This window comes from Ammospiza caudacuta, chromosome 5, assembly GCF_027887145.1.
Source record: "Ammospiza caudacuta isolate bAmmCau1 chromosome 5, bAmmCau1.pri, whole genome shotgun sequence".
Taxonomy (NCBI): domain Eukaryota; kingdom Metazoa; phylum Chordata; class Aves; order Passeriformes; family Passerellidae; genus Ammospiza; species Ammospiza caudacuta.
In genome coordinates this window covers 77,174,592-77,199,492 of record NC_080597.1, presented here as the reverse complement: position 1 = coordinate 77,199,492, position 24,901 = coordinate 77,174,592, and the positions used below count along the sequence as shown (strand labels likewise).

The following is a 24,901-nucleotide window of genomic DNA, read 5'->3' as shown; positions in this document are numbered from 1 at the left end:
CACCCTGGGACAGTGGGAGGTGTCCAGGAGCTGGAACTGGATGGGCTTTAGGGTCCCTTCCCAGCCAACCCTTTCTGACTGTGACCCCTCCTCACCTGCTGCAATCCCTAGGGAATGGGGAGCTGAGCCCCTGCTCACTCCCAGCCTTTCCAGGCTCTCCACAGCTCTCAAAGCTGCAAATAAATCACCCAAACAGATGCTGTAATTTACATTTTTATTAAATTAAACCTCTCAGCCTCTAGGGAGTTTGACTCTGCTCCAAACAACACCAGGAGTCCAAATCCACACAAATCCACAGAGATGGTGGGAAAGTACATCCAGTCCTTGCTTTGATTCCTGGGATTTGGAGGATCACAAACAACTCAAGCCAGTTTTATCCAAGTTTCACCAGGAGGTTTTCATGCAGCACAGAGCAGCCAGGGATTCTGGATCTGTCTCCCACAGCTGGACAGCAAAATCAGGATTTTAGCCAATGCAATGACACTGCCAAGAGCTCATGGAGCTGGAAAAATCTACTCCCACAGCAGCAGGACCTTATCAGACTGAACCTGCCAGTCCTGCAGTCAGCACTGTCTCATTTCACACTCACAGTCACAATAAAAGATAAACGAGCTCAGGGATGTTGAGTCCTAATCTCCCAAACAGGAAATTATGTGCCATTTCTCCTACTTTTTGTCCTTTCATCAGAATTATCCCAAAGTCACCAGTGAGTTTTGGGATGTGTTGAAAATTGTCTGGTTCAAAAAGGGGGAAAAACACCGAATCCAAAAATACACACAAACCCCACAAGACCACGATAACCAAAGCAGGACGAGGCTCAGCAATGCCAGATGGAAAACTGGAGAGCAAAATCCCTCCAAAATCACTTCCAAAGGGTCCCACAGGCAGCTCAGGAAAATCAGAGGATTCCCAGCTTATCCAGAAGCACCAGTGTGAGGAAAAATTTGTGATATTCACTTTTCCAACTGTTCAGTTCCTGATTCCAGGGCCCTGCTGGGTTTTAGGGACCCTGGCGAGGCAGCAGCAACAAATTTTCCTTCAGCCACCCTAAACCTTAAAGAAACTCCTAAAAAATCACTGGCAAAGGAGTCATTGGGAAAAGAAAATCCAGTTACTGTCCTTCAGGTCACCTTGAAAAAGACACAACTATTCACAAAGTGTCCATAAGCAAGCACGGCTGTCACAGCACCAACTGAGCAATAAAAACCATCTTTTTTACAAATACTTCTGTTCATTACCATAATTTATTTAAAAAAACCAAGAAGCAACCGTTCCAGGATCTTCTCTCACTTTTGTCAAGATGCTGAATGTCTTTATCTCTGCTAAAACCACCAAAGTTTGTGCTCACAGATGATTTGTGGCCTGTTCACCCTCACAGCTCCAGACCTGGGAATGTTACGGACACAAATTCCTCCAGCTGGACTAAAAACTTTTGTGGGACAGTTTCTACTGGTGCCAGCCTTTACTAGGAGTTTTCTCCCTCCCCTACAAAACCAGTTCTATCAGCTCTGTCCTGCCCTGCACCCCAAGTGATGCCATTGCAGCTGCCCAGCCTTACCCGAGCTGCCGGGTCTCACCAGGGCTGCTTTTCCCCGCCGATCCCTAAAAGCACAAAGGGGCTGCACTGCACTGCTCAGCATTCCCCAAACTGGGCTCTGCTTTATTTCCAGGGCCTGTTCTGGACGCTGGTCCTGCTGTGGGAGCGGCTGCTCAGGGACGCCAGGCTGCGGGGAGAGCTGTGCAGGCTGGGGCTGCTCCTGGCCGAGGAGAGCTTCGAGTCGCGGCCTGAGAGACCCCGGCTGAGGCGGCCTGCGGGAGAAACAGGCCCAGGTCACAAACTGGCTGTGCACGGGCTGGGGTGCCCCATCCCTGGGTGTGTCCAGCCAGCCTGGATGGGCTTGGAGCAGCCTGGGAGAGGGGAAGGTGTCCCTGCCCGTGGTGGGATGGATGGGGTTTAAGGCCCCTTCCTACCCAACCATTCCATGATGAGGTCGAGGCACGTTCTGGTGACGCCTTAAGAATTTTAGCTTTTATATTTTTCAAATCCTATACTGCATTATTGTCATGCACATGTCACAGTTGAGGCAGTCACCATATCCAGAGTATCACCACACAATTTCAGAAAGCTTCACCCTGTACACAGCAACACCACCCCACTTCAGAAGGCTGCAAGCATTTGCTCTTCTCATTCTTCAGCCCAACCTCTTATACCCCTAATGTGTGTGCCCTCTGTGATTGCTCAGCACCCCTGGGCACTCCATGGCTCATCACCTGCAATGCTGCTCACCTGCTCCTCACAGCTGGAGCCAATGAGGGACGAAGCTGGGGCAGCCCAACTCCCAATTATCTCTGTGCCTACACCTTCCCACCCAACCATTCCATCATGAGGTTGAAGCATGTTCTGGTGATGCTTTAGCATAAATTTTAGCATTTATATTTTTCAAATCCTGCACTGCATTAGTGCTACAGCACATGTCACAGTTGAGACAGCCACCATACCCAGAGTATCACCATACAATATCAGAAAGCTTCACCCCATACACAGTAACACCACCCCACTTCAGAAGGCTACAAGCATCCTTCTCCTTCAGCCCAACTTTTTTACCCCTCACATTCATGCACTGCACCTGTGTGCCCTCTGTTTCCCTTCGTGATTGCTCAGCACCCCTGGGCACTCCACAGCTCATTGCTGTCAATGCTGCTCACCTGCTCCTCACAGCTGGAGCCAATTACAGATGAGGCTGGGGCAACCCCACTCCCAATTATCACAAACTCTGCACCTACACCTTCCCACCCAACCATCCCACCCAACCATTCCATGATGAGGTTGAAGCATGTTCTGGTGATGCCTTAGCATAAATTTTAGCATTTATATTTTTCAAATCCTGTACTGTATTAGTGCATGACTAAACTCCACATGAAAGGTTAATTAACTTTATCTGCCCTTAATGTACCTGAAGGTATTTGATTAAATATATCTCCTTTTATTCTTTTAACTTTGCCTCAATGCCTTGTGAAGGCTGATCTAGACGGAACTAGAGAGTAAAGCAGGGATTTATTCACAGGATCTCCTGCATGGCTGCACCTTGGGCAGCACCAGAGCCCAGCCAGGGCTGCACCCAAGATGAACCAAAACGGCCCCAAAATGCACGAGCGCTGCCGGGGTCTGTCCCTGGGATCAGCTCTGCTCCATTTGCACCTTGCAGTTCATTGTCCCATTGCAGCTTTAGCCCAGGCAGTCCCACCCTGCTTGTTTTTCTCTCTCCAGCCCACGGGGTTTGTGCTCCTGGGCTGAGATTTGGGGCATTTGTCCTTGGTGCCCAGCTGGAGCAGGAATTGTTTTGTCTCCCTACTCTGTGCACACAGCTCACCATCCCTGAATGTGAAGCCCAGACCCACACACTAAAGCAGCACAGAATGGGAAAAATATAAAGGCCAAACCCTGAGGGATCAGCCTGGCCTCTGTGTCTAGGCAAGCCCAAAAAGGCAGCACTGGTCTCTTACTGGCAGCATCTGAAGGCATCTGCTCCTCAGCCAGGTAATGCCTCAACTTCTGGAGATCATCTGCAGAAAACCTCCACTTGTTCTCTGCCCGTGTGGGGGGCACCCTGGGCGCTGCTCTCCTGCGGGCAGTTCCTGGGGGAGCTGGCACCTGGCAGGACACGGGCAGTGTGCCGGTGATCAGCCCCTCTGGAATCTTCTGGGCAAGGACCTTGAGGCCTGCAGGGACACAGAGCAGCTGTTACCACAGCTGGGTGGGTCAGGAGGGACCAGTCAGGAGGGATTTGTGGAGCTGGAGGTGCAAAGTTTGGATGGAGAAATGTGGGTGGCAGGAAAGGGGGGAACTCTCAGGTGAGATCCCACAGGGACTCTGGGGACAATGGCAGGAGGACGTGGAGCTGCTGGAGAGAGTCCAGAGGAGGCCCTGGAGCTGCTCCCAGAGCAGGGAAGGCTCCAGGGAGAGCTCCCAGCACATTGCAGGGCCTGCAGGGGCTCCAGCAGAGCTGCAGAGGGACTGGGGACAAGGCCTGCAGGGACAGCACACAGGGAATGGCTCCCACTGCCAGAGGGCAGCCATGGGTGGCATCTTGGCAGTGAGGAATTCCTGCCTGGGCTGGCATTGCCACAGCAGCTGGGGCTGCCCCTGATCCCTGCAGTGCCCAAGACCAGGCTGGGCACTGGGGCTGGAACACCCTGGGACAGTGGGAGGTGTCCCTGCCCACAGGGACAGGACTGGCTGATCCTTCAGCTTCCACCCAACCCAAACCATCCCACAACTCCACAACCCAGACCTTTCCCATCTCCAGCTCCCACAAGTTGCTCCCTTTCCCCAGGAGGTGTGGGGGAGCTCTCCCAGCCCCACCTACCCCCAGACAACATGAAGAGGTTCTCAAAGCCCCTCTCACACATGGTGGTGGCTGCCTGGCTGGCCAAGCGCTCGTCGTTGTCGTACACGATGATGATTTTGCCATGGGCGTTTTTCTGCCATGGGAATTGTTAAGGAGTCAACTGTTGAACTTCAGGGATGTTGAAACATTTTAGGAAGCAACAGAGACCAATGGGATTGGGGAGGGAAAGACTCCATACTTGGCTTGCAAGTAGGAATGCTCTCCCTGAGGAATTCTCAGGGGCTGAGGCTGGCCAGACACAGCTTAATTCCCACTGGATCCAGCATTGCTTAAAGACTGGGAATGGGAACAGCCCCTCAGAATCAACAGCCTGGGAATGACCAGCCTAAAATCCCCCTTAATAATGCTCTGTCTGTCCCCAGTCCCATCAAGGTGCTGAGAGGAAGCCAAAGGATTTGATGGGTGCATCCCCAGAGCAGCAGCAGGAGAGCAGTGCCCAGGTCTGGCTTGGCCTCCCAGCAGCCAAAATCCTGGGAAATGCCAAATCCAGGCAGCTCCCACTGCAGCCAAGAGGAACCTTGAGGAAGCAGAATCCAGCATCTGATGGGGGCAATGGAGCTGCACCAGGTAACTCCTGTCCCATCCTAACTTTGCTTGGATAAGCCCCAGTTGATTTTGGGAGCCCCCACCAACATCCCCCCATGTTTTCATGTAAAGGATACATATTCCAGAATATTATTTGTGTAGGGATTCATGGTTCTAGACAACGTTGCAATGGGATAGGAATAGGCTGCAGAAGGGGAAAAAAAAGGGCAAATCACCCAGAGGCTGAACACCAACATCTGGGATACAACAGCCTAGACAACCCACTGAGTATGGGATCAACACCAGCCCTCCCAGGAAGATGTGCTGGATAAGCACTGGGAGCACACAGTGGTGCTCCAGCTGGGGGACAAACTGCAGCAGGGGTGTGCCCAGAGCCGCAGTCAATCTGTGCCCAGAGCCGCAGTCAATCTGTGCCCAGAGCTGCAGTCAATCTGTGCCCAGAGCCGCAGTCAATCTGTGCCCAGAGCCGCAGTCAATCTGTGCCCAGAGCCGCAGTCAATCTGTGCCCAGAGCCGCAGTCAATCTGTGCCCAGAGCCGCAGTCAATCTGTGCCCAGAGCCGCAGTCAATCTGTGCCCAGAGCCGCAGTCAATCTGTGCCCAGAGCCGCAGTCAATCTGTGCCCAGAGCTGCAGTCAATCTGTGCCCAGAGCTGCGGTCAGGCCCTGCCCATGCCCAGGGCTGCAGTCTGTCCCCATGCCCAGGGCTGCAGCCCATGTGTGCCCAGAGCTGCAGCCCATGCGTGCCCAGGTGCCCAGAGCTGCAGCCCATGCGTGCCTAGGTGCCCAGAGCTGCAGCCCATGCGTGCCCAGGGCTGCAGTCCATGCGTGCCCAGGTGCCCAGAGCTGCAGCCCATGCGTGCCCAGAGCTGCAGCCCATGCGTGCCCAGGTGCCCAGAGCTGCAGCCAACGCGTGCCCAGGTGCCCAGAGCTGCAGCCCATGCGTGCCCAGAGCTGCAGCCCATGCGTGCCCAGGTGCCCAGAGCTGCAGCCAACGCGTGCCCAGGTGCCCAGAGCTGCAGCCCATGTGTGCCCAGGTGCCCAGAGCTGCAGCCCACGCGTGCCCAGGTGCCCAGGGCTCACCCCCCACGATGTGGCACTGCTCGTAGGCGTCGCGGTCCCGCACGTCCAGCAGCAGGAAGGGGCAGTCGGGGTAGGGCCTCTCCCTGGCCTGGCTGTCCTGTTCCTCCTTCTTGGGAGAATCCTTCTCCACGTCCAGCTCCCCGACCCCACTGATCACACTGCAAAGGGAAGGGCAGCTTGAGCAATGCTTCTGTGCGTCACCACCACTCCCAAGGCTGGGGAGGAGCTGGGCTAAAGCTTCCTCTTCCAGCACCATCCTGGGATCCCCTCACGTGGTGGGTTTGGAATTATTTTCAATCCTAGAATGGTGTGGGTGGGAAGGGACCTTAAGGATCTCATTCCACCCCCTGCCATGGGCAGGGATACCTCCCCCTATCCCAGGCTGCTCCAAGTGTCCAGCCCAGCCTTGGGATCCAGGGGCAGCTCCAGCTTCACTGGGAATTCTATTCCAGCCCCTGCCCACCCTCCCAGCAAGGAATTCCTTCCCTGTGTCACTCTGAAGCCATTCCCTGTCTCCTGTCCCTCCATATCCACACAAAACCATCACCAACAGGAATGCACATGACTGAGCTGACCAGAGCACTGTGTTATCCCCAAAATCCTGGAACGTGGGGGCTGGATGGAATCCCACAAACACATTTCCTTGTCACACCACCATCAGGTGACAACAATCTTGGGTTGCTGTTTAATGCAAACCCATTCCACCGGGAAATCCTGCCAACCCCCTCCCTGTCACCTACAATGACAAATACAGGACAAAACCCCTCAGCAGCAATTTAACATCACCAGCTGGGCTCAAATAACCATCAGCTGAGACAGGAAGGGAACGGTGTTGGTGTGAGGCACCTCTGCAGCGTGGAGCGAAGGGATTCCCCTGCCCCTGAGCTGTCCAGGAACAGGACAGGGCTGGCTGTCCCCTCAGGGCTCCCTTTGCCGTTTGTCCCCGCTCCATCGTCCCCTGCAGCACCAGCATCTGCAGAGAGAACAGGGAGCTCAGGAGCTGCACCAGGTAAACAAGCAGCTCCTAAGGGCAGCTTCTATTCCTGGAAAGAAAAGTGTGACAGCTTTAGCTTCATCCTCTTAACCGGGAGAATTTACCCAGAGCCTCCTTATTGAAAATAATAAAGAGCTCATAGATTTTTTCAGGGCTTGAGCTCTCATTGGAAGAAGTCAATAAAGCAGAATTTTTGATGTGGATTATGTTGCTGCCTGCACAAGGCTTTTCCTATTTGCAAACCTTTCATTTTAAGGAGTGTTTCTACTCCCAGGCCACAGGTGAAGTTTGATTTTCCATGTTTCCTCCTGATTAATCCCATCTGCCACTCCACGCCCTGGCAGTGACCCCAGCTCCCCCTCTGTCCCTGCCATCAGTGCTGTCACCTTGCAGCTTGTGCAGCTCCTCGTTTGTCACTTCCAGGCTTTCACTGGACAGAGAGGCCACCTGGAGAACCTGCAGGGCACAAAAACCAGCAGACACTGATCCCACATCCACAGCAGGGAGCAGCTCAAGGAAAACAACCCAGGGAGAAAAAATCCTGAGTCTACAGGATCCCACTCTTCACATTCCTGAGTTTAACCTTCCCGTTCCTCCCCTCCTGAGAAGATATTTTTTTTTTCTAGTTTGAAGCAGTTTTCTTGAACCAGCACTCCCCAGCTCTTTATTTCCTGATCAATTTAATTTTTTTAATAGGATGATTAAATAAAATAATGCACAGACAGCCTTGAAGTCCCAGCTGCTCCCTTCTGCAGTTAAACCTGGGGTCAGGGAGGGCTGCAGACCCAAAACTCAGATTTAGGTGGTTTTACACAGGGAGAGCTGCACACACAAAACTCAGATTTAGCTGCTGTTTTACACAGGGAGGGCTGCACACACAAAACTCAGATTTAGGTGGTTTTACACAGGGAGGGCTGCAGACCCAAAACTCAGATTTAGCTACTGTTTCACACAGGGAGGGCTGCACACACAAAACTCAGATTTAGCTGCTGTTTTACACAGGGAGAGCTGCACACACAAAACTCAGATTTAGCTGCTGTTTTACACAGGGAGGGCTGCACACACAAAACTCAGATTTAGCTGCTGTTTTACACAGGGAGGGCTGCACACACAAAACTCAGATTTAGCTGCTGTTTTACACAGGGAGGGCTGCACACACAAAACTCAGATTTAGCTGCTGTTTTACACAGCCTTTTTCTTTTGCAAGATGCTTGAAGATCCTTTTATTAAGTTAAAGGACAAATCAAATAAGGAATAAATTTCAAAGATGGGGTCACCACAAACTTTAATTTGTAATTAAAGGCATTTGGCCCCTGTGGAAATGAATTATTTGCTTTTATTAAAGGCGGGAAGAAGCCAAGACAGAATAATTACAGCTAAAGCTAAATAATTACAGAGGAATTTTTACTCCAAGGAAAAATGCTGCTCCTAAAAGATTTTGGAGGAGAGAAGGATTTGTACATACCAATTGAGCAAAAGTTGTCACCTTCAGCCTCTTGAACAGCTCATCCTTTTTGTACCTGTAATCTACAAAAACAAAACAAAGGTAAATTTCCAGTCCATTCCCAGTGTTTTTAGACACCAGGTCATGGCTTAATCCCAGCTTTTCTCTGAGACTCTGCTGCAGCCAGGCAGGAATTCAGGGCAGGTTGTGCTGAAGGATGAGAGCAGCAAACCTGGAGGCTTTGTGAAATACCTGTTGTAAATGAAGGGTTTGATTAATACCAGTTAAAAGAGAAGGTTTAGCTAATCCCAGATATAAAGAGAGATTTTGATTAATTCCAGTTATAAAGAGAGATTTTAATTGAGACCAGTTATAAAGAGACATCTTGTGCAGATATGATGAAGTGGAAGAGGCAGATTTAGTTCCTTGAATATGAATTTATATTTTCCATGGTGCAGGAAGCAGTTCAGGATTTCCCCCTTTCCCTGCTCTTCTTTGGAGCCCACTGGAGTCACAGAGCTCCTTAAACCAAAAGAATTATTTACCTTAATCTTTAATTTGTGTAAATAGCAGCAGTATCAGATCATGGGGCATTGTGTCTCTGCAAATACCAAGCTAAACACACAGGTGTAATCTTAACAATTCAAAAAATCCAAGATTTTGTACTTTATCTGACAATTAAATTCTGATTTTTTCCATTTGCTGCCACGGGTCTCTCCAGGAACGGATAACTGGCACAAGAAACTGGACTAATTGAGTCTTAATGGGTAATTAATACAAGAAACTGGCCTAATTGAATCTTAATCCTGAAGACACAGCTTAGGGAGGAAGAAAACTGAGCAGGGCTGCTGGCAGAGACCCAGAGCAGAGATTCCAGAGCCAAGGTGGGAGCTGATCCCATCCAGGTCCTGCAGAGGAAGGGAAAAACCTCCTGGAGGAAACAAAAGGTGGAGGAGGAGAAAGAGAAGCAGGGTGGTATCAGGAGGAACATCTTGCTACGGAATAACCTGTCCTGGGAGCAAAGGGAGCTTTGTCCCTTGGGAAATGGGGCTGGGCTGCAGCTGCTCCCTCCTGGAGCTCAGGATCTTTGGCAAATCCACTCAGCTCAAGGATTCCAAATCCTCTAAAACCATCTGCTGAAGGCTCCATCAGCTCAGGGGACGTGGGGACAAGGGGGAAGGGCTGCCCTGCACATTCCTGCAGCCACCACACCAAAAAATTCCTGTGGGATTTGCTTGTGGAAATTCTCCAGCTGAGCTGTGTTGGAGAGCCACGGGAATGCTGGAGGCTGGGATCCTTCCCCTACACATTCAGAGTTCCCAAATTCAATATCCTACCCTAAGTAATGCTGATTTTTGCAGAAAAAGCACCTCTCTGCTCCTCACAAGTTGTCCTAGGAAAAAAGAAGCCCTTCCAAAATATCCAAACCACAGGGCAGAAGCACAGGAGGTGCAAAAAATGGAACGGAGGATGAAGAGCTGCAGAAATTGAATTTCAGGATGTTAATTAATGGGAAATGAGCCTCATGGTTCTTGCAAAACCACCTGGTTTCAAACCTCAAATGAGGCTGTTAAATCTTCCTTTAACTCCAAAGAACCCCAGCAACAATCATCTCCTGTAATTACTCCCCATTTCATCTGCTCCAGGATTAAAATTGCCCAGCAAAGGCCAGAAAAGAACCTTTCTGTTATGGCAAATAAAGTTCATTTAGAAGGACAAATAAAAGTGGCAAAAAAAAAAAAAAAAAGCAGCAAAAAATAAAAGCAGCAAAGCTTGGGAAGTGCTGGATGGATAAAAACGAAGCAGAACCGCTGCCAAATGATGCAGCTCCTGCATGGCTCCTTCCCACCTCAAACAAAGCATTTTCACCCCAAAAAAGCCTCTTTGCCCTAGATCTTGCCTTTTTCTTGCTAGATTTTGCCTTTTTCACCCAAAATCCCTTCCCAGAGAGCTCAGGAGTGCTGCCTGCAGCTCCAAGAGCAGCCCCACATACCCAGTCTGATCCTGCATGGCTCCTTCCCACCTCAAACAAGGATGCAGCTCCTGCATGGCTCTCTCCTACCTCAAACAAGGACTTTTTACCCCAAAAAAAGCCTTTTTTCCCCTAGATCTTACCTTTTTTTTGCTAGATCTTGCCTTTTTCACCCAAAATACCTTCCCAGAGTGCTTCTTGCAGCTCCAAGAGCAGCCCCACAGACCCAGTGGGGTCATGCATGGCTCCTAACCTCCTCAAACAAGGAATTTTTACCCCCAAAAAGCCTTTTTTTCCCCCCTATATTTGACTTTTTCTCACTAGATCTTGCCTTTTTCACCCAAAATCCCTTCCCAGAGAGCTCAGGAGTGCTGCTTGCAGCTCCAAGAGCAACCCCACATACCCAGTCCAGTCCTGCATGGCTCCTTCCCACCTCAAACAAGGAATTTTCACCCCAAAAAAGCCTTTTTACCCCTCAAAAAGCCTTTTTTTCCCTAGATCTTGCCCTTTTCACCCAAAACACCTTCCCAGAGAGCCCAGGAGTGCTGCCTGCAGCTCCAGGAGCAGCCCCACGTACCTGGTCCTGCTCGGCTCCTTCCCACCTCAAAGAAGGATGCAGCTCCTGCATGGCTCCCATCCTCCTCAAACAAGGAATTTTCACCCCAAAAAAGCCTTTTGACCCCCCAAAAAGCCTTTTCCCCCCTAGATCTTGCCCTTTTCACCCAAAACACCTTCCCAGAGAGCCCAGGAGTGCTGCCTGCAGCTCCAGGAGCAGCCCCACGTACCCGGTCCTGCTCGGCTCCTTCCCACCTCAAAGAAGGATGCAGCTCCTGCATGGCTCCCATCCTCCTCAAACAAGGAATTTTCACCCCAAAAAAGCCTTTTCCCCCTAGATCTTGCCCTTTTCACCCAAAACACCTTCCCAGAGAGCCCAGGAGCGCTGCCTGCAGCTCCAGGAGCAGCCCCACGTACCCGGTCCGGTCCTGGCGGATCCGTTGGGATTTTCTGACATGGCTTTGCCTGGGATGATTCTGTTTTCCAAGGAACTGGCTCCTCAGGGCTTTGGAGAGGAGGGGACCGAGAGCAGGGAGAAGGGAGAGACCTCCTGTGTGTCCTCAAGGCAATGAACCCTCCCAAGGATGGATGGTCGGTGGGTGCAGCTGCTGAATTTTTGATGGCGCGGACGGGGATCTCTCGGGTTACACGAGGGACAGAGAGGAGCCTGTGCCGGGGATTTCAATCTGCATCCAAAGGGTGTCATCTATCCCTGAGAAACCAAGGGGCAGAATCCTCCACTCCCTGGCAACACAAGGCGGCCATTCAGCCCGCACAGAGTGAGAAAGCCCCTCCAAAAAAAGAGAGAGAGGAGGGAATAAAAGAAGCGCGCGGAACAGATCCGCGCCGAGATTGGAAAGGCACAAAAAACGAGATTTTCAGCAGAAATAAAAAGCCAGGCAGTGTCCAGCACTGAAATCTCAGTCAACAGAGCATTCTGGAAAGCTCAAGGTCATTCCTCTTTTCATTTTCCCCCCCCAAAGACCTGCAGTGTTTGGAAAAAACCAACCCAAAGCCAACAAACAAGGCGCAGACAAAGGGCTGTTTTGATAGCACCAAATAAATTCCCTCAAAGTGGGGCTGGGAACTCAACCTGAACAGCTCAAATCCCAATTCATGCAGCCTTCAGCTCAATTCAGGGTTTTTTTCACCTCCACAAATGCAGCTCTGAGGTTGAAGAGCTTTCCTGGCTCCTCATGGGAGAATAATCTGGGAATAAAGTCATAAATCATTGGTTTTGTTGGGAAAAATTATTTGGAAAGCCTGGGTTTGGTGGGGAAACAGAGAAATAAAGATAATTTAAGTCTTCATTAGTCTGAACAACATAAAGTCTTCAAAATGCCCATGTTTAGTAATGGAAACACAAGGAAAGAGCTTGGGTTTTATCTTTTTTGGAGTATTTCAATAGGAATTTAAATTATATAAAGATAAAAGAGCTCAAGTTGTGACCTAAAAGTGAAATAAAAGTCCCAGAAATGATCCATAAATCTTCCCAGATCAGTCCAGCCTGGATTTCTTAGCTCAGAGAGCTTCCAATAACACAATCCAATAACCAAGAAGGATCTGGAAGATTCCTGCTTGGATTTTTAAATGAAATCTGTGGAGATTTCCAAGGAAAACCTGCTGGAATTCATCTCCTGCCCTTTGAGTTTTCAACCAAGCCACTCTTAGCCCATCCTGCTCCTCCCCAGGTACTCACTTCTTTTGATCTCTTCCAATTTTTCCATGTATTTCGACAAACTATTTCCTGTAACAACAACAAAAAAATCAATTCATTACAATTATTTATTTTTATAGGTTTTCTTCAGGCCCACAGAGGCTTACATTTTAATTGCTTTGAAGGGAACAGCTGTTTGTTGTAGATCCTCTTTCACAGGGCAATAAAAGGTACAAAAATGCCACAATTTTCCTCTTTTCTCTCAAGGAAAGTAGAATTAAAGAGAAAAACCCAAGGATTTGCTGCTCCTTTCCCAACATTTTGGTGAGGATGCTACAAGATAACGTTACTGGGTGAAATTCAGCTGCTCTAACAACAAAAACCCCACAAAGACACCCCCAAATAATGATCTTGGCTCACACCCTTGATAAGATACAGGAAAAATCCATGGACAGAAATTCCAACATCAGTAATTTCTATGGGAACCACCACAAGGGAGCCTGACCCAGTTTAAACCTATTTAACCCCAAATTCTTATTTAAAAAGAAGAGGAGAAAAAAAATAAACAAGTTTCGAGACAATAATGACTTTAAACATGTGATCATCTACACACAGAGCATTTAATCTCAATTTTCAGGGGGCTGCATGGTGTTGTGTGTAGATAAATATACATAAATACATTAAAAAATATATATAAAATATACATAAATTTGTATAATTCGTGCTTGTTTAAATTTCAGATTTGAAGGAAATTGTAAATAGGACATTTTAATAATTTTTATAATTGTAAATAGGAATTTTAAATAATTTTTATAATTATAAATAGAAAATGTCTATAATTTTTATAATATTTGGTGACACTAATCACAACTACAATAAGGATTCTGCAGAATTGGGATGAATTAGCTCCGGGCAGAGGTAATTAAAACATTAATTATATTTTTCTGTCATCCTACACCAATTTTGGATGGTTTTACCCCACAGCAATTTCACTTACCAGTATCCAGACGAGTTTTTATATGTTGATATTTGGGATTCGGGGGGATGCGCCGGGTTAGAAACTGTTTCAAAATGGAAAAGACGAGAAGCCAAAATTAAAAAAATTAAGTTAAAAAAAAAGGAGAAAAACGAGCATAAAACGCGACTTGAAGGGGTTTAGGAGACAGAAAAACGAGCGAGGAATTCCTGAATGCCCATGTCGGTATAGACGCCGCTGGTTTGAAGGCTCGGAAGGAGAATTTCTGCCGTTTGCTCTCCGCGCGGAGCTCTCCCGGCTGCGGGCGCTGCCCGAACCATCTCCCCGGCCCTGCCCCGTGCTCCCCTCTCCCCCCGAGGCTGCGGAGAAGGGGAGGCCCCTCCCGGCACCTGGGGGTCTCCGAAGCCGCCCCGAGCCGACATCGCCCCTCACGGCCGCCGGCCCGCTCCGCCCGGCCCTCACGCGCGGCCGCGCTCCCGCCTCCCGCCCACCCCTCAACTACGCCCGCCGCCATTGGCCGCGCGCCGCGCCCGCGGCCAATCGGAGGCCGCGCGGCGGGGAGCGCGCGCGTCGCCCGGCAACGGGAGGGACGCGGCGGGCGGGAAGCGGCAAAGGGGGGAGCTGCGCATGCGCGGGGCGGAGGCCGCGCCCCTCCGGGACGGCGCGATGGCGGCGCGCGCCCGCGGCAGCACCTGAGAGCAGGTGAGAGCGGCGCGCGCGCGGCCGAGGCCACGCCCCCCGCCGGGAGCGCGCGCGGAGGCTCCGCCCCCCGTCCCGCGCTCAGGGAGGGGGCGTGGCCTGAGGGGAGGGGGGATGGGGGTCCCGGGCTTGGTTTGTGGGCGGGCTCTGTGGGGGGGTGTCCCCTCAGGTGGGAGTGTCCCCTTAGTGGGTGTGTCCCCTCAGGTGGGAGTGTCCCCTCAGTGGGTGTGTCCCCTCAGGTGGGAGTGTCCCCTCAGGTGGGAGTGTCCCCTCAGGTGGGAGTGTCCCCTCGGTGGGTGTGTCCCCTCAGGTGGGAGTGTCCCCTCAGTGGGTGTGTCCCCTCAGGTGGGAGTGTCCCCTCAGTGGGAGTGTCCCCTCAGGTGGGTGTGTCCCCTCAGTGGGTGTGTCCCCTTAGTGGGTGTGTCCCCTCAGGTGGGAGTGTCCCCTCAGGTGGGAGTGTCCCCTCAGGTGGGAGTGTCCCCTCAGGTGGGTGTGTCCCCTCAGGTGGGAGTGTCCCCTCAGGTGGGTGTGTCCCCTTAGTGGGTGTGTCCCCTCAGGTGGGTGTGTCCCCTCAGGTGGGAGTGTCCCCTCAGTGGGTGTGTCCCCTCAGGTGGGAGTGTCCCCTCAGGTGGGTGTGTCCCCTCAGGTGGGAGTGTCCCCTCAGGTGGGTGTGTCCCCTCAGGTGGGAGTGTCCCCTCAGTGGGTGTGTCCCCTCAGTGGGTGTGTCCCCTCCGGTGGGAGCATCCCCTCAGTGGGAGTGTCCCCTCAGGTGGGAGTGTCCCCTCAGTGGGAGTGTCCCCTCAGGTGGGAGTGTCCCCTCAGGTGGGAGTGTCCCCTCAGGTGGGTGTGTCCCCTTAGTGGGTGTGTCTCCCTTTGACTGCCATTGATTCCCTGAACCTTGATGGGGTCACGACCCCCAAGACCCCAATAAGCTCCTGACCACCCCCACGGCCCCTCAACCCCCCCCAATGACCCCATGGCCCCCGTGGACTCTTAGTGGGGTCATGCCCCTTCTCAGAACCCCATGAATCCCCACCCCACCTTCAGACCCCTGATGGATCCACAGCCTCCCAATGACCCCATGTTCCCCCTCAAACCCCAGATGGCCCCACAGTCCCCCTCAGACCCCAAAGGGGACCTTTGTTCCTCCCCAAATGGCCCCACAGTCCCCCTCAAAACCCAAATGGGATTGACCTCCCCTCTCAGACCCCAAACATTTGCTGGATCTGCCACCCTGGGGACATGCAGGTTATGGGAATGGGGGAGTTTTGGGGCCATGGAGGGGGTTATAGGAATTTAGGAGTTTTGGGGCCATGGATGTGGGTTATGGGAATGGGGGAGTTTTGGGGCCATGGAGGTGGGTTATAGGAATTTAGGAGTTTTGGGGCCATGGAGGTGGGTTATAGGAATTTAGGAGTTTTGGGGCCATGGATGTGGGTTATAGGAATGGGGGAGTTTTGGGGCCATGGAGGTGGGTTATAGGAATTTAGGAGTTTTGGGGCCATGGAGGTGGGTTATGGGAATGGGGGAGTTTTGGGGCCATGGAGGTGGGTTATAGGAATGGGGGAGTTTTGGGGCCATGGAGGTGGGTTATAGGAATGGGGGAGTTTTGGGGCCATGGATGTGGGTTATAGGAATTTAGGAGTTTTGGGGCCATGGAGGTGGGTTATAGGAATGGGGGAGTTTTGGGGCCATGGAGGTGGGTTATAGGAATTTAGGAGTTTTGGAGCCATGGAGGTGGGTTATGAGAATTTAGGAGTTTTGGGGCCATGGAGGTGGGTTATGGGAATTTAGGAGTTTTGGGGCCATGGAGGTGGGTTATGGGAATGGGGGAGTTTTGGGGCCATGGAGGTGGGTTATAGGAATTTAGGAGTTTTGGGGCCATGGAGGTGGGTTATGGGAATGGGGGAGTTTTGGGGCCATGGAGGTGGGTTATAGGGACCTGGGGATCTCAGTGGGAGCGCACAGCCCCGGGGTGACCCCGGTGTCCCCGTGTCCCCCAGGATGAAGGAGTGGTGGCTGCAGGTGGGGCTGCTGGGCGTGCCCCTCCTCGCCGTGTACCTGCACATCCCACCCCCCCAGCTGTCCCCAGCGCTGCGCTCCTGGAAATCCTCCGGGAGCTTCTTCACCTACAAGGACCTGAACATCTTCTACAGAGGTGACACAGCCACCCATCCCATGGGGACATTATAGACCTGGGCCAGGTGGTGACAAATCCCTCCCGGTTTTTGCCATCCTGGATCCTGGGGATGGACCAGAACGTTTCACTGGGGAAAGTTGGTTCTTGTACCTTGCTGGGAATGATCTCAAGATGGATCCGTCCTTCTCCTCTGGGTGTCCATGGCTGAAACTGGGATTCCACCTCCAAAATTCTGAACATCCAAGGGTTGCTCCCAGGCAAAATCTGCCAGTTCCATCCAGTCTGGCTGGCCTTGGCCTCTGCTGGCTGCCCCTGCAATTCTGGGGCTCGGTTCTTTCCTTCCTATGGAGATCACTGGGACACAACATGGAGAAGACACTGGAAACCCTTTTTGCAGCATGGAAAAGCCACTGGAAACCCTTTTTGCAGCAGCACAGAGGCTGCTGGAGTTAATTTGGGCTAATTAAATCTTTTTATCAATTAAAAATCCATAGATTTGAAATCAATCCCTGGGTTGATCACGGAGCCGGTGAGGTTTCCAAAGGGAAGCTGTGGTGGGACTCAAACCCATCCTGGGTTTTGGGGAGCAGAGGGAGAGGTGGATTCCCGGTGGGATGGACTCAGTTCCTGTCCTGGAAGGGAGGGATTTTGGGAAGAGCTGACCCCAGGGTGTCCCACTGTCCCCACAGATTCCAGCGGCGCCGTGGGCAGCTCGGACGTCGTGGTGCTCCTGCACGGCTTCCCAACGTCCAGCTACGACTGGAGCAAGGTCAGGGGTGGCATCTGACCCAAATCCCAGATTTACAGCTCCTGGGGATGAGCAGGCGGCACAGCAGGGGTGGGCCGTGCTCCAGAGAACTCCTGATTTCTGCTGGAGGTACCACCGTGCTCCAGGATTTCACCTTGCTCCTCTCCCAGTGTGAAATCCAAGCTCTTTCCACACCCCACATTCCAGGAAACACCCACAACAATCCCTTGGCTTTTCGGGGGATGGTGGGGCTGTTTATTGGGGAATGTTGACCTGCTGCTGTTTTCTTGGAGCTGGGATGTTCTCTGGGGTGCTGGGGAGGAGCACGTCCATCCATGGCTGCTCACCCTGCAGATGTTTCCATCCTCTGCTCCCACTGGATGATTTTTTGATGCATTTCTCCTCTTCCCAGATCTGGGAGGGGCTGACCCAGCGCTTCCACCGTGTGATTGCCCTCGATTTCCTTGGATTTGGGTTCAGTGACAAGCCTGTGAGTACCCTGGCATGAGGATTTTCATGGTTGCTTTCGGCCCAGCACTCCGGAAAATTGGTTTTTTGTTACAGACATCTTTTATGAAAAATCTTTTCTTTAAGATTTTTCCTCCTGAGAAGCTGAGAGGCCTCAGGAACAAAATGTAAACAATGGTTATCTGCTGCTGTGGAATGCAACAGGTGCATCTGGGATTGGTCTCATGTGGTTGTTTCTAATTAATGGCCAATCACAGTCAGCTGGCTCGGACTCTCTGTCCGAGCCACAAGCTTTTGTTATCATTCTTTCTTTTTCTATTCTTAGCCAGCCTTCTGATGAAATCCTTTCTTCTATTCTTTTAGTGTAGTTTTATATATAATAAAATAATAAATCAGCCTTGTGAAACATGGAGTCAGATCCTCATCTCTTCCCTCATCCTGGGACTCCTGTGAACACCATCACAGTTTTTGCCACCCAGGAGAAAAATTGGTTTTTCTCCTCCCATTCCCTCTGGAAAAGGGATAAATCATTACAGCAGTGGAAGGGATAGGGAAGGTTTGTGGTGGGTGGGTTTGAAGGGACTCCAAATGCACCTTGACCCTCTGGAGCATGGACAATGCTCCAATGGCCTTGTGGACATCCCAGCCGTTGGGTCTGGGCTCACAAGTGGTTCCATATCTCCACAGTCCTCCCTTGAGGCATTTCTTCTGTGGGCTGAGGGCTCCTGCTGGGCCAGGCTCTCACTGGGACCCCCTCCCCCTCTTGCAGAGGCCCCATGGCTACTCCATCTTCGAGCAGGCCACCATCGTGGAGGGGCTGCTGCGCCACCTCGGGCTGCGGCACCAGCGCATCAACCTCCTGTCGCACGACTACGGGGACACGGTGGCCCAGGAGCTGCTGCACAGGTCCTGCCCCACCTCCTGCCCTCTGCTGTCCCCACCACGATGATTTCCAGCAGATAAGTGGAAGGATGTGGTGCAGAATTTCCTTTTCCTTGTGCCTGTGGTGTCTCAGCCAGTTCCCAAAGGAAATGGAGATGATCCCGCGCAGCTTGAGCTCCTGCTCGGCCATTTCTGGGAGCCTGGGGAGGTTTGGTTGTGTTTCACCTTCTTCTCTGCTGTCCCCAGGTATGAGCACAACAGAACTGGGAGCATCCTGATCAACAGCCTCTGTTTGTCCAACGGAGGTGAGGTTTGTGCAGGGTGGGATGGGGATCCGTGGGATGGGAACCCCATGGGATGGGGATATATGGGATGGGAACCTATAGGATGGGAATCCATGGGATGGGGATCCATGGGATGGGGATCCATGAAAGGGAACCCATGGGATTGGGATCCATGGGATGGGAACCATGGGATTGGGATCCATGGGATGGGAACCATGGAATGGGGATCCATGGGATTGGGATCCATGGGATGGGAACCATGGGATGGGAACCCATGGGATGGGAACCATGGAATGGGGATCCATGGGATTGGGATCCATGGGATGGGAACCCTTGGGATGGAAACCTATGGAATGGGAACCTATGGGATGGGAACCCATGGGATGGGGATCCATGGGATAGGAACCCATGGGATTGGTATTCACGGGATGGGGATCCATGAGATTGGTATCCATGGGAAGGGGATCCATAGGAAGAGAATCCATGGGATGAGGATCCATTGGATAGGAACCCATACAATTGGTATCCATAGGATAGGAACCCTTAGGATGGGAATCCATAGGATGGGAACCCATGGAATAGGAATCCATGGGATTGGGATCCATGGGATTGGAATCCATGGGATGAGAACCCATGGGATGGATTGGCTTTCCCATCTCCACCCAAATCCCAAGGATTGCAATCAAGGTGCTCTAATTAAGCAGGAGAATCAATCCTGGGGCTCCCTGGGCCACTTTCATGGCACCATGAAGGGGGACAGCCTGGGAGATGTGCAGCAAAACCCTTCCAGCCTTACAGCTCCCTTCTTTGCTGTTCTTCCAGGGATTTTTCCTGAAACAAACTACCCCCGCTTCATCCAGAAGGTGAGCTGTTCCCCTCCTCAGCCATGCTGAACCCCAAAATCCCAAACAAACACCCCTTGGTGAGCTGCTCCCCTCTCCAGTCACACTGAATCCCAAACAAACACCCCTTGGTGAGCTGTTCCCCTCCCCAGCCATGCTGAACCCCAAAATCGCAAACAAACACCCCTTGGTGAGCTGCTCCCCTCTCCAGTCACACTGAATCCCAAAATCCCAAACAAACACCCCTTGGTGAGCTGCTCCCCTCTCCAGTCACACTGAATCCCAAAATCCCAAATAAACACCCCTTGGTGAGCTGCTCCTCTCTCCAGTCACAATGAACCCCAAAATCCCAAACAAACACCCCTTGGTGAGCTGCTCCTCTCTCCAGTCACACTGAACCCCAAAATCCCAAACAAACACCCCTTGGTGAGCTGCTCCCCTCTCCAGTCACACTGAATCCCAAAATCCCAAACAAACACCCCTTGGTGAGCTGCTCCCCTCTCCAGCCACACTGAATCCCAAAATCCCAAATAAACACCCCTTGGTGAGCTGCTCCTCTCTCCAGTCACACTGAACCCCAAAATCCCAAACAAACACCCCTTGGTGAGCTGCTCCTCTCTCCAGTCACACTGAACCCCAAAATCCCAAACAAACACCCCTGGAGCGCTGCTGTCACACCCCATGGACACCTCCAGGGTCTGGGCCTCATGGGAAGAGTCCTCCATGGATTTATCCGTGTGTCCAATGCCGAGTTGTGCTCTCTCCTTTTTCCCTTCTTCCCAAGCTCCTCAAGGATGGGGGTTTGCTGTCCCCCCTCCTCCTGCGGCTCATGAACTTCTTCTTCTTCTCTGGAGGGTGAGTGGGGTCTCGGGGGTGCTGGGCACCATCCATAACCACGTGAACCAAGTGGGGAAGGGGAAATGCAGCAATGAGAAGGAATTCCTGGTGGGGACACCCTGGAATAGAATTCCTAGAGCAGCTGTGGCAGCCCCAGCATCCCTGGAAGTGTCCAAGGCCAGGTTGGAGCACCCTGGGACAGTGGGAGGGAATGCCACCACAGGGTGGCAGTGAATGATCCTTAAATTCCTTCCAACCCAAACCATTCCATGATTCCATAAACGAGGGATTTGGCAGGGAGCAGCAGTGGATGATCCTTAAATTCCTTTCCAACACAAACCATTCCATGATTCCATAAACGAGGGATTTGGCAGGGAGCAGGTTCCTGGCACTGGCCCTGCAGAGGTGGGATTGACATCTGGACCATTCCCTCTCCACACTGGCCAAGCACTTCAGTTTAATAATACACCAATCAACTTTTCCCTGGACACTGGAAACCTCCTCTCCACAAGTGTTGGAATTCCACATTTCAGAGGCAACAAAGCCCCTGCACAATCAGATTTTCCCCCCAAAGAAGCCCTTTCAGGCCATCCAACACTTATCCCTACTTATCTGGGGGACATCCTGGCCCTTGGAGTTGTGCTGTGGAAACTGAAGTGCTGGAATTTTTTGCCCTGGAGGAGTTTCTGAGTGGTTCCCTGACATAGCTGCTGTTGTGTCTCTCTAAATCCTTTTGTGTTCCAGGCTTGGGGCAGTTTTTGGGCCCTACACTCAGCCCTCCCAGGCAGAGCTCTGGGACATGTGGACAGCAGTGAGGAACAACGACGGGAACCTCGTCATGGACAGGTACCTGGCATGAACTCCTGCATGAGCTGGGTGTCACACCTGCCCTGAGGGGCCCAGAGCTCTCCAGAACTTCAGCTGCTGCTGGAAAACACCCCTTGGAGTCCAATATTGGAGATGCCTGGAGATCAATATTGGGATAATATTGGTGGAGATGTTTGTTTTTGTTGGAGATCAACATTACATCCCAAGAAAGAGCTGGGGGGTGATGTCGGAGCAGAAATTCTCTAGGATGATGCAGGGCAGGGAAATGAAGGTTGGAGTTGGGTCTGAGATGGGGATTTTTTCCTTTGGAAGGGTTTGGATTGGGGAGAGTTTTGGTAATGATTAGAGCTCAATCCCTACTTGGCAGATATTTGAGCAGCATTGTCCCAGGAGAGATTTGCCTCTGGATTTGAACCTTCTGGGCCATTCCCAGAAATCCCAATCCCAAATCTTCACTTTGGCAATTTTGGAAGGACATGTTTTGTGCAGTTTGTGGCTTTTAGAAGGCGCTTGTGCTTGAGTTGGTGGTGGTTGAGTTGAGCTCCTTGTCTCCCCTTCCCCAGTGGGAGAACAGAATCCCTGAGCCCAGGGATGATGGTGTGGGGCTGGATTCCCACAGGAGATGCAGATCCCACCTGGATCTCATTGTGCCCATGGCCCCAGGAGTGAATTCCAGGCTGGGCAGCACCCACTGCATAACCAGGGCTTTCTTTTCTTTTCTTTTCTTTTCTTTTCTTTTCTTTTCTTTTCTTTTCTTTTCTTTTCTTTTCTTTTCTTTTCTTTTCTTTTCTTTTCTTTTCTTTTCTTTTCTTTTCTTTCCTTCCTTCCTTCCTTCCTTCCTTCCTTCCTCCTTCCTTCCTTCCTTCCTTCCTTCCTTCCTTCCTTCCTTCCTTCCTTCCTTCCTTCCTTCCTTCCTTCCTTCTTCCTTCCTTCCTTCCTTCCTTCCTTCCTTCCTTCCTTCCTTCCTTCCTTCCTTCCTTCCTTCCTTCCTTCCTTCCTCTTCCTTCCTTCCTTCCTTCCTTCCTTCCTTTCTTTCTTTCTTTCTTTCTTTCTTTCTTTCTTTCTTTCTTCTTTCTTTCTTTCTTTCTTTCTTTCTTTCTTTCTTTCTTTCTTTCTTTCTTTCTTTTCTTTCTTTCTTTCTTTCTTTCTTTCTTTCTTTCTTTCTTTCTTTTTCTCTCTTCCTTCCTTCCTTCCCTCAGTATTTTGCAGTACATAAACCAGAGGAAGAAGCACAGAGAGCGCTGGGTTGGAGCTTTGATGTCTACCTCAGTCCCATGTGAGTAGGAATCCATCCCGTGACTGTTTGGCATTTTTGGGAATTGCCCCCCTCATTTCCAGACTCCCTCCACTCATCAGCCTCTCATTATCCTGAGCTCAAACCCAGTTTTGCAGCAGAGACAACATTCCCTGTTCACAGCTGCTCCTCCAAGTGCTGCCCAGGAAAGCTGGGGAGCTTTTCAAGCCCCAAAAGTTTGAACCAGTGAAAATTTTGGGGGTTGGGGGCTGGACTTGATCCCAGGGCAGCCCAGCAAAAGCCCATTCAGTTGTTTTGTTCAGTGCTCCCAAGCCTCCAGTGGAGGGATCACTCCTGCAGGTCTCCTTGGGGATGTTCTAATTAATGAATCCATTAATTTATGGATATAAAAGCTCTGTCTGTGCTTCCCTTGCAGTGCATCTCATCTATGGACCCCTGGACCCTGTGAATCCACACCCAGAGTTCCTCCAGCTTTACAAGACAAAAATGGGAATTTCAAGGGATATTTTGCCTGGCTCTTCCCTCAATTCCATCCTCATGGAGGCTGTTTTCAATTCCCACTGGCACCTCTACAGCCACGTGGTTCAGTCAGAGCAGTTTGGAAATTGGTTCTGCATTGTAGGCACCAAAATCAGGATTTTCAGTCATGATCCATTTTTAAACCACACAGGGAAGATTTGTTTCCTGAGGAAGTCATCTCCTCCAAAGTGACCTGAGGGAAATCCAGCACTTGGAAGGGGTCAGATGGAGCTGCTCCAGTCTTTTTTTACCCCAAAAATGGGCACAATTGAGTCTGTAGCAGTTCCTGTGCTTAACCTTGCTCTGTTTTTCCACCAGGAAGGTGCTTCCCATGTCCACAGTGTCTGTGCTGGATGACCACATCAGCCACTACCCCCAGCTGGAGGATCCCCTGGGATTTCTGAATGCCTACCTGAACTTCATCAACTCCTTCTGAGCTGCTGCAAATCAGTTCTCAGTCAGGCTTTGGGGACAGGAAAAAAATTATTTTCTCTCCCCAATCCAATACTGTGCTCACACCCTCATCCTGGGCTGCCAAATTGAGTGAAATCCTTGGAGAGCTGGAAAAATGAGGGGAAAAGCAGGATTCTGACAGCTCCTCCAGCCCTGCACTCCCCTTCTTGCCCAGCTGAACTCAGTAGAGTTTAAATCAACACAAAATCAGAATTTCTTACTTCCTTCATCAGCCTGACTTGGGAAGGAACAACCTCTTCATCAGCAGGGAGAGGAGGAGTTCCCTCACAAATCCCTCCATCCCCTTCCCTTCCCAGTTCTCCATGTGGGGTTTTTCCCAGTCTGACCCCAGGAAAAGGCTGCCCTGAGGTTTGGTTATTACCTGACAAAGCTCAGAGAAATGAATCTGCCTCAAGAGATGGAGTTTAATCTCTCTCTGTACATTGATTTTTCTGTGTGGAAGAAGAGACAGTCAGAAAAATATTGCAAATTTGGAGGTGTGGGGTGGTTTTTAACTGTTTATGTTGGGAATTTAATAGCATCCCTTTAGGAATAAGGGGTTTTTGCTTTATAAACAGCCATTATGGGATATTTTTTCTGTACTGGAGCAGACAAAATTAGAACAAAAAAAAAATCTATTTTATTAACAGTAATTCATATGAATTCCACCACTTGAACCAGTGTTTATTTTCTGTTAATAAAAAGCAATTTTGACAAAAATCTGATTCTGTTTTCTCACATCTTTTCTCTTCCCTGGTTGAGATGCCGTAAGTCAGGTGGGAATGGTGTGACAACGAGGGAAGGGACACGGGAATGGCTCAGTACCAGCCAGCCACTAACGGACAGCATAGAAAAGAGTTCCCAAATGGAGGAATAAAAACCCCATGCAGAAGGACAGCAGGACAGAGGGGCAGCCCCAGGAGCTCAGTGGGACCCTCAGCCCACCGAGGCCAGGATGACATCGACGGACGTCTCGTCCTTGCTCCTGACTGTCACCTGCATGGTCACACCGTCCCCAAGGGCCAGCCTGGACCTGACCAGCACGTCACAGCCACCTCTGTACACACCTGGGACAGAGCAACACGGACAGGTCACTTGGGAGAGGCTCAGGATCCACTCCTGAGCCAGGGCAGGGCAGGTTTGGTCTTCAGCCACGTTCTGTGGGTCACATCCCATGGAGTGCTCCAGCTTGGAGAGCTGGGACAGGCCCTGGGGTGCTGGTGACAGTGGCTGCATGTCCCCAGGTGGGCAAGAGACCAATGGCACCTGGGCTGTGCCAGTCTCAGTGTGGGCACAGCCTGAGGGACACCCTG

The 24,901-nt window shown here is 51.1% G+C and overlaps 3 protein-coding genes across 3 annotated transcripts in view; 1 reads left to right on the top strand and 2 right to left on the bottom strand.

The window, feature by feature from the left end:
* Positions 1–234: 234 nt before the first annotated feature.
* Positions 235–14,090, bottom strand: CEP41 (centrosomal protein 41). Its single transcript, XM_058805576.1, has 11 exons — positions 14,023–14,090; positions 13,655–13,718; positions 12,700–12,747; positions 8,495–8,556; positions 7,416–7,485; positions 6,882–7,008; positions 6,036–6,193; positions 5,072–5,139; positions 4,368–4,482; positions 3,505–3,720; positions 235–1,809 (listed from the first exon to the last, which is right to left on the bottom strand). Exons 1-11 carry the CDS (start codon positions 14,053–14,055, stop codon positions 1,661–1,663), a joined length of 1,110 nt encoding a protein of 369 aa, XP_058661559.1. The 5' UTR covers positions 14,056–14,090; the 3' UTR covers positions 235–1,660.
* A 2,246-nt stretch (positions 14,091–16,336) lies between these two features.
* On the top strand, positions 16,337–24,264 carry MEST (mesoderm specific transcript). The gene is made up of 11 exons (XM_058804544.1): positions 16,337–16,490; positions 17,162–17,241; positions 17,633–17,710; positions 18,458–18,594; positions 18,817–18,875; positions 19,677–19,717; positions 20,481–20,551; positions 21,278–21,379; positions 22,561–22,637; positions 23,032–23,097; positions 23,456–24,264. Exons 1-11 carry the CDS (start codon positions 16,337–16,339, stop codon positions 23,569–23,571), a joined length of 981 nt encoding a protein of 326 aa, XP_058660527.1. The 3' UTR covers positions 23,572–24,264.
* Positions 22,668–24,901, bottom strand: part of COPG2 (COPI coat complex subunit gamma 2) — a 31,240-nt gene continuing 29,006 nt past the window's right edge. Inside the window, exon 24 of the mRNA XM_058804543.1 lies at positions 22,668–24,655. Coding sequence (XP_058660526.1) covers positions 24,525–24,655 — 131 coding nt within the window. The 3' untranslated portion in view covers positions 22,668–24,524. The remainder of the gene's footprint in view (positions 24,656–24,901) is intronic.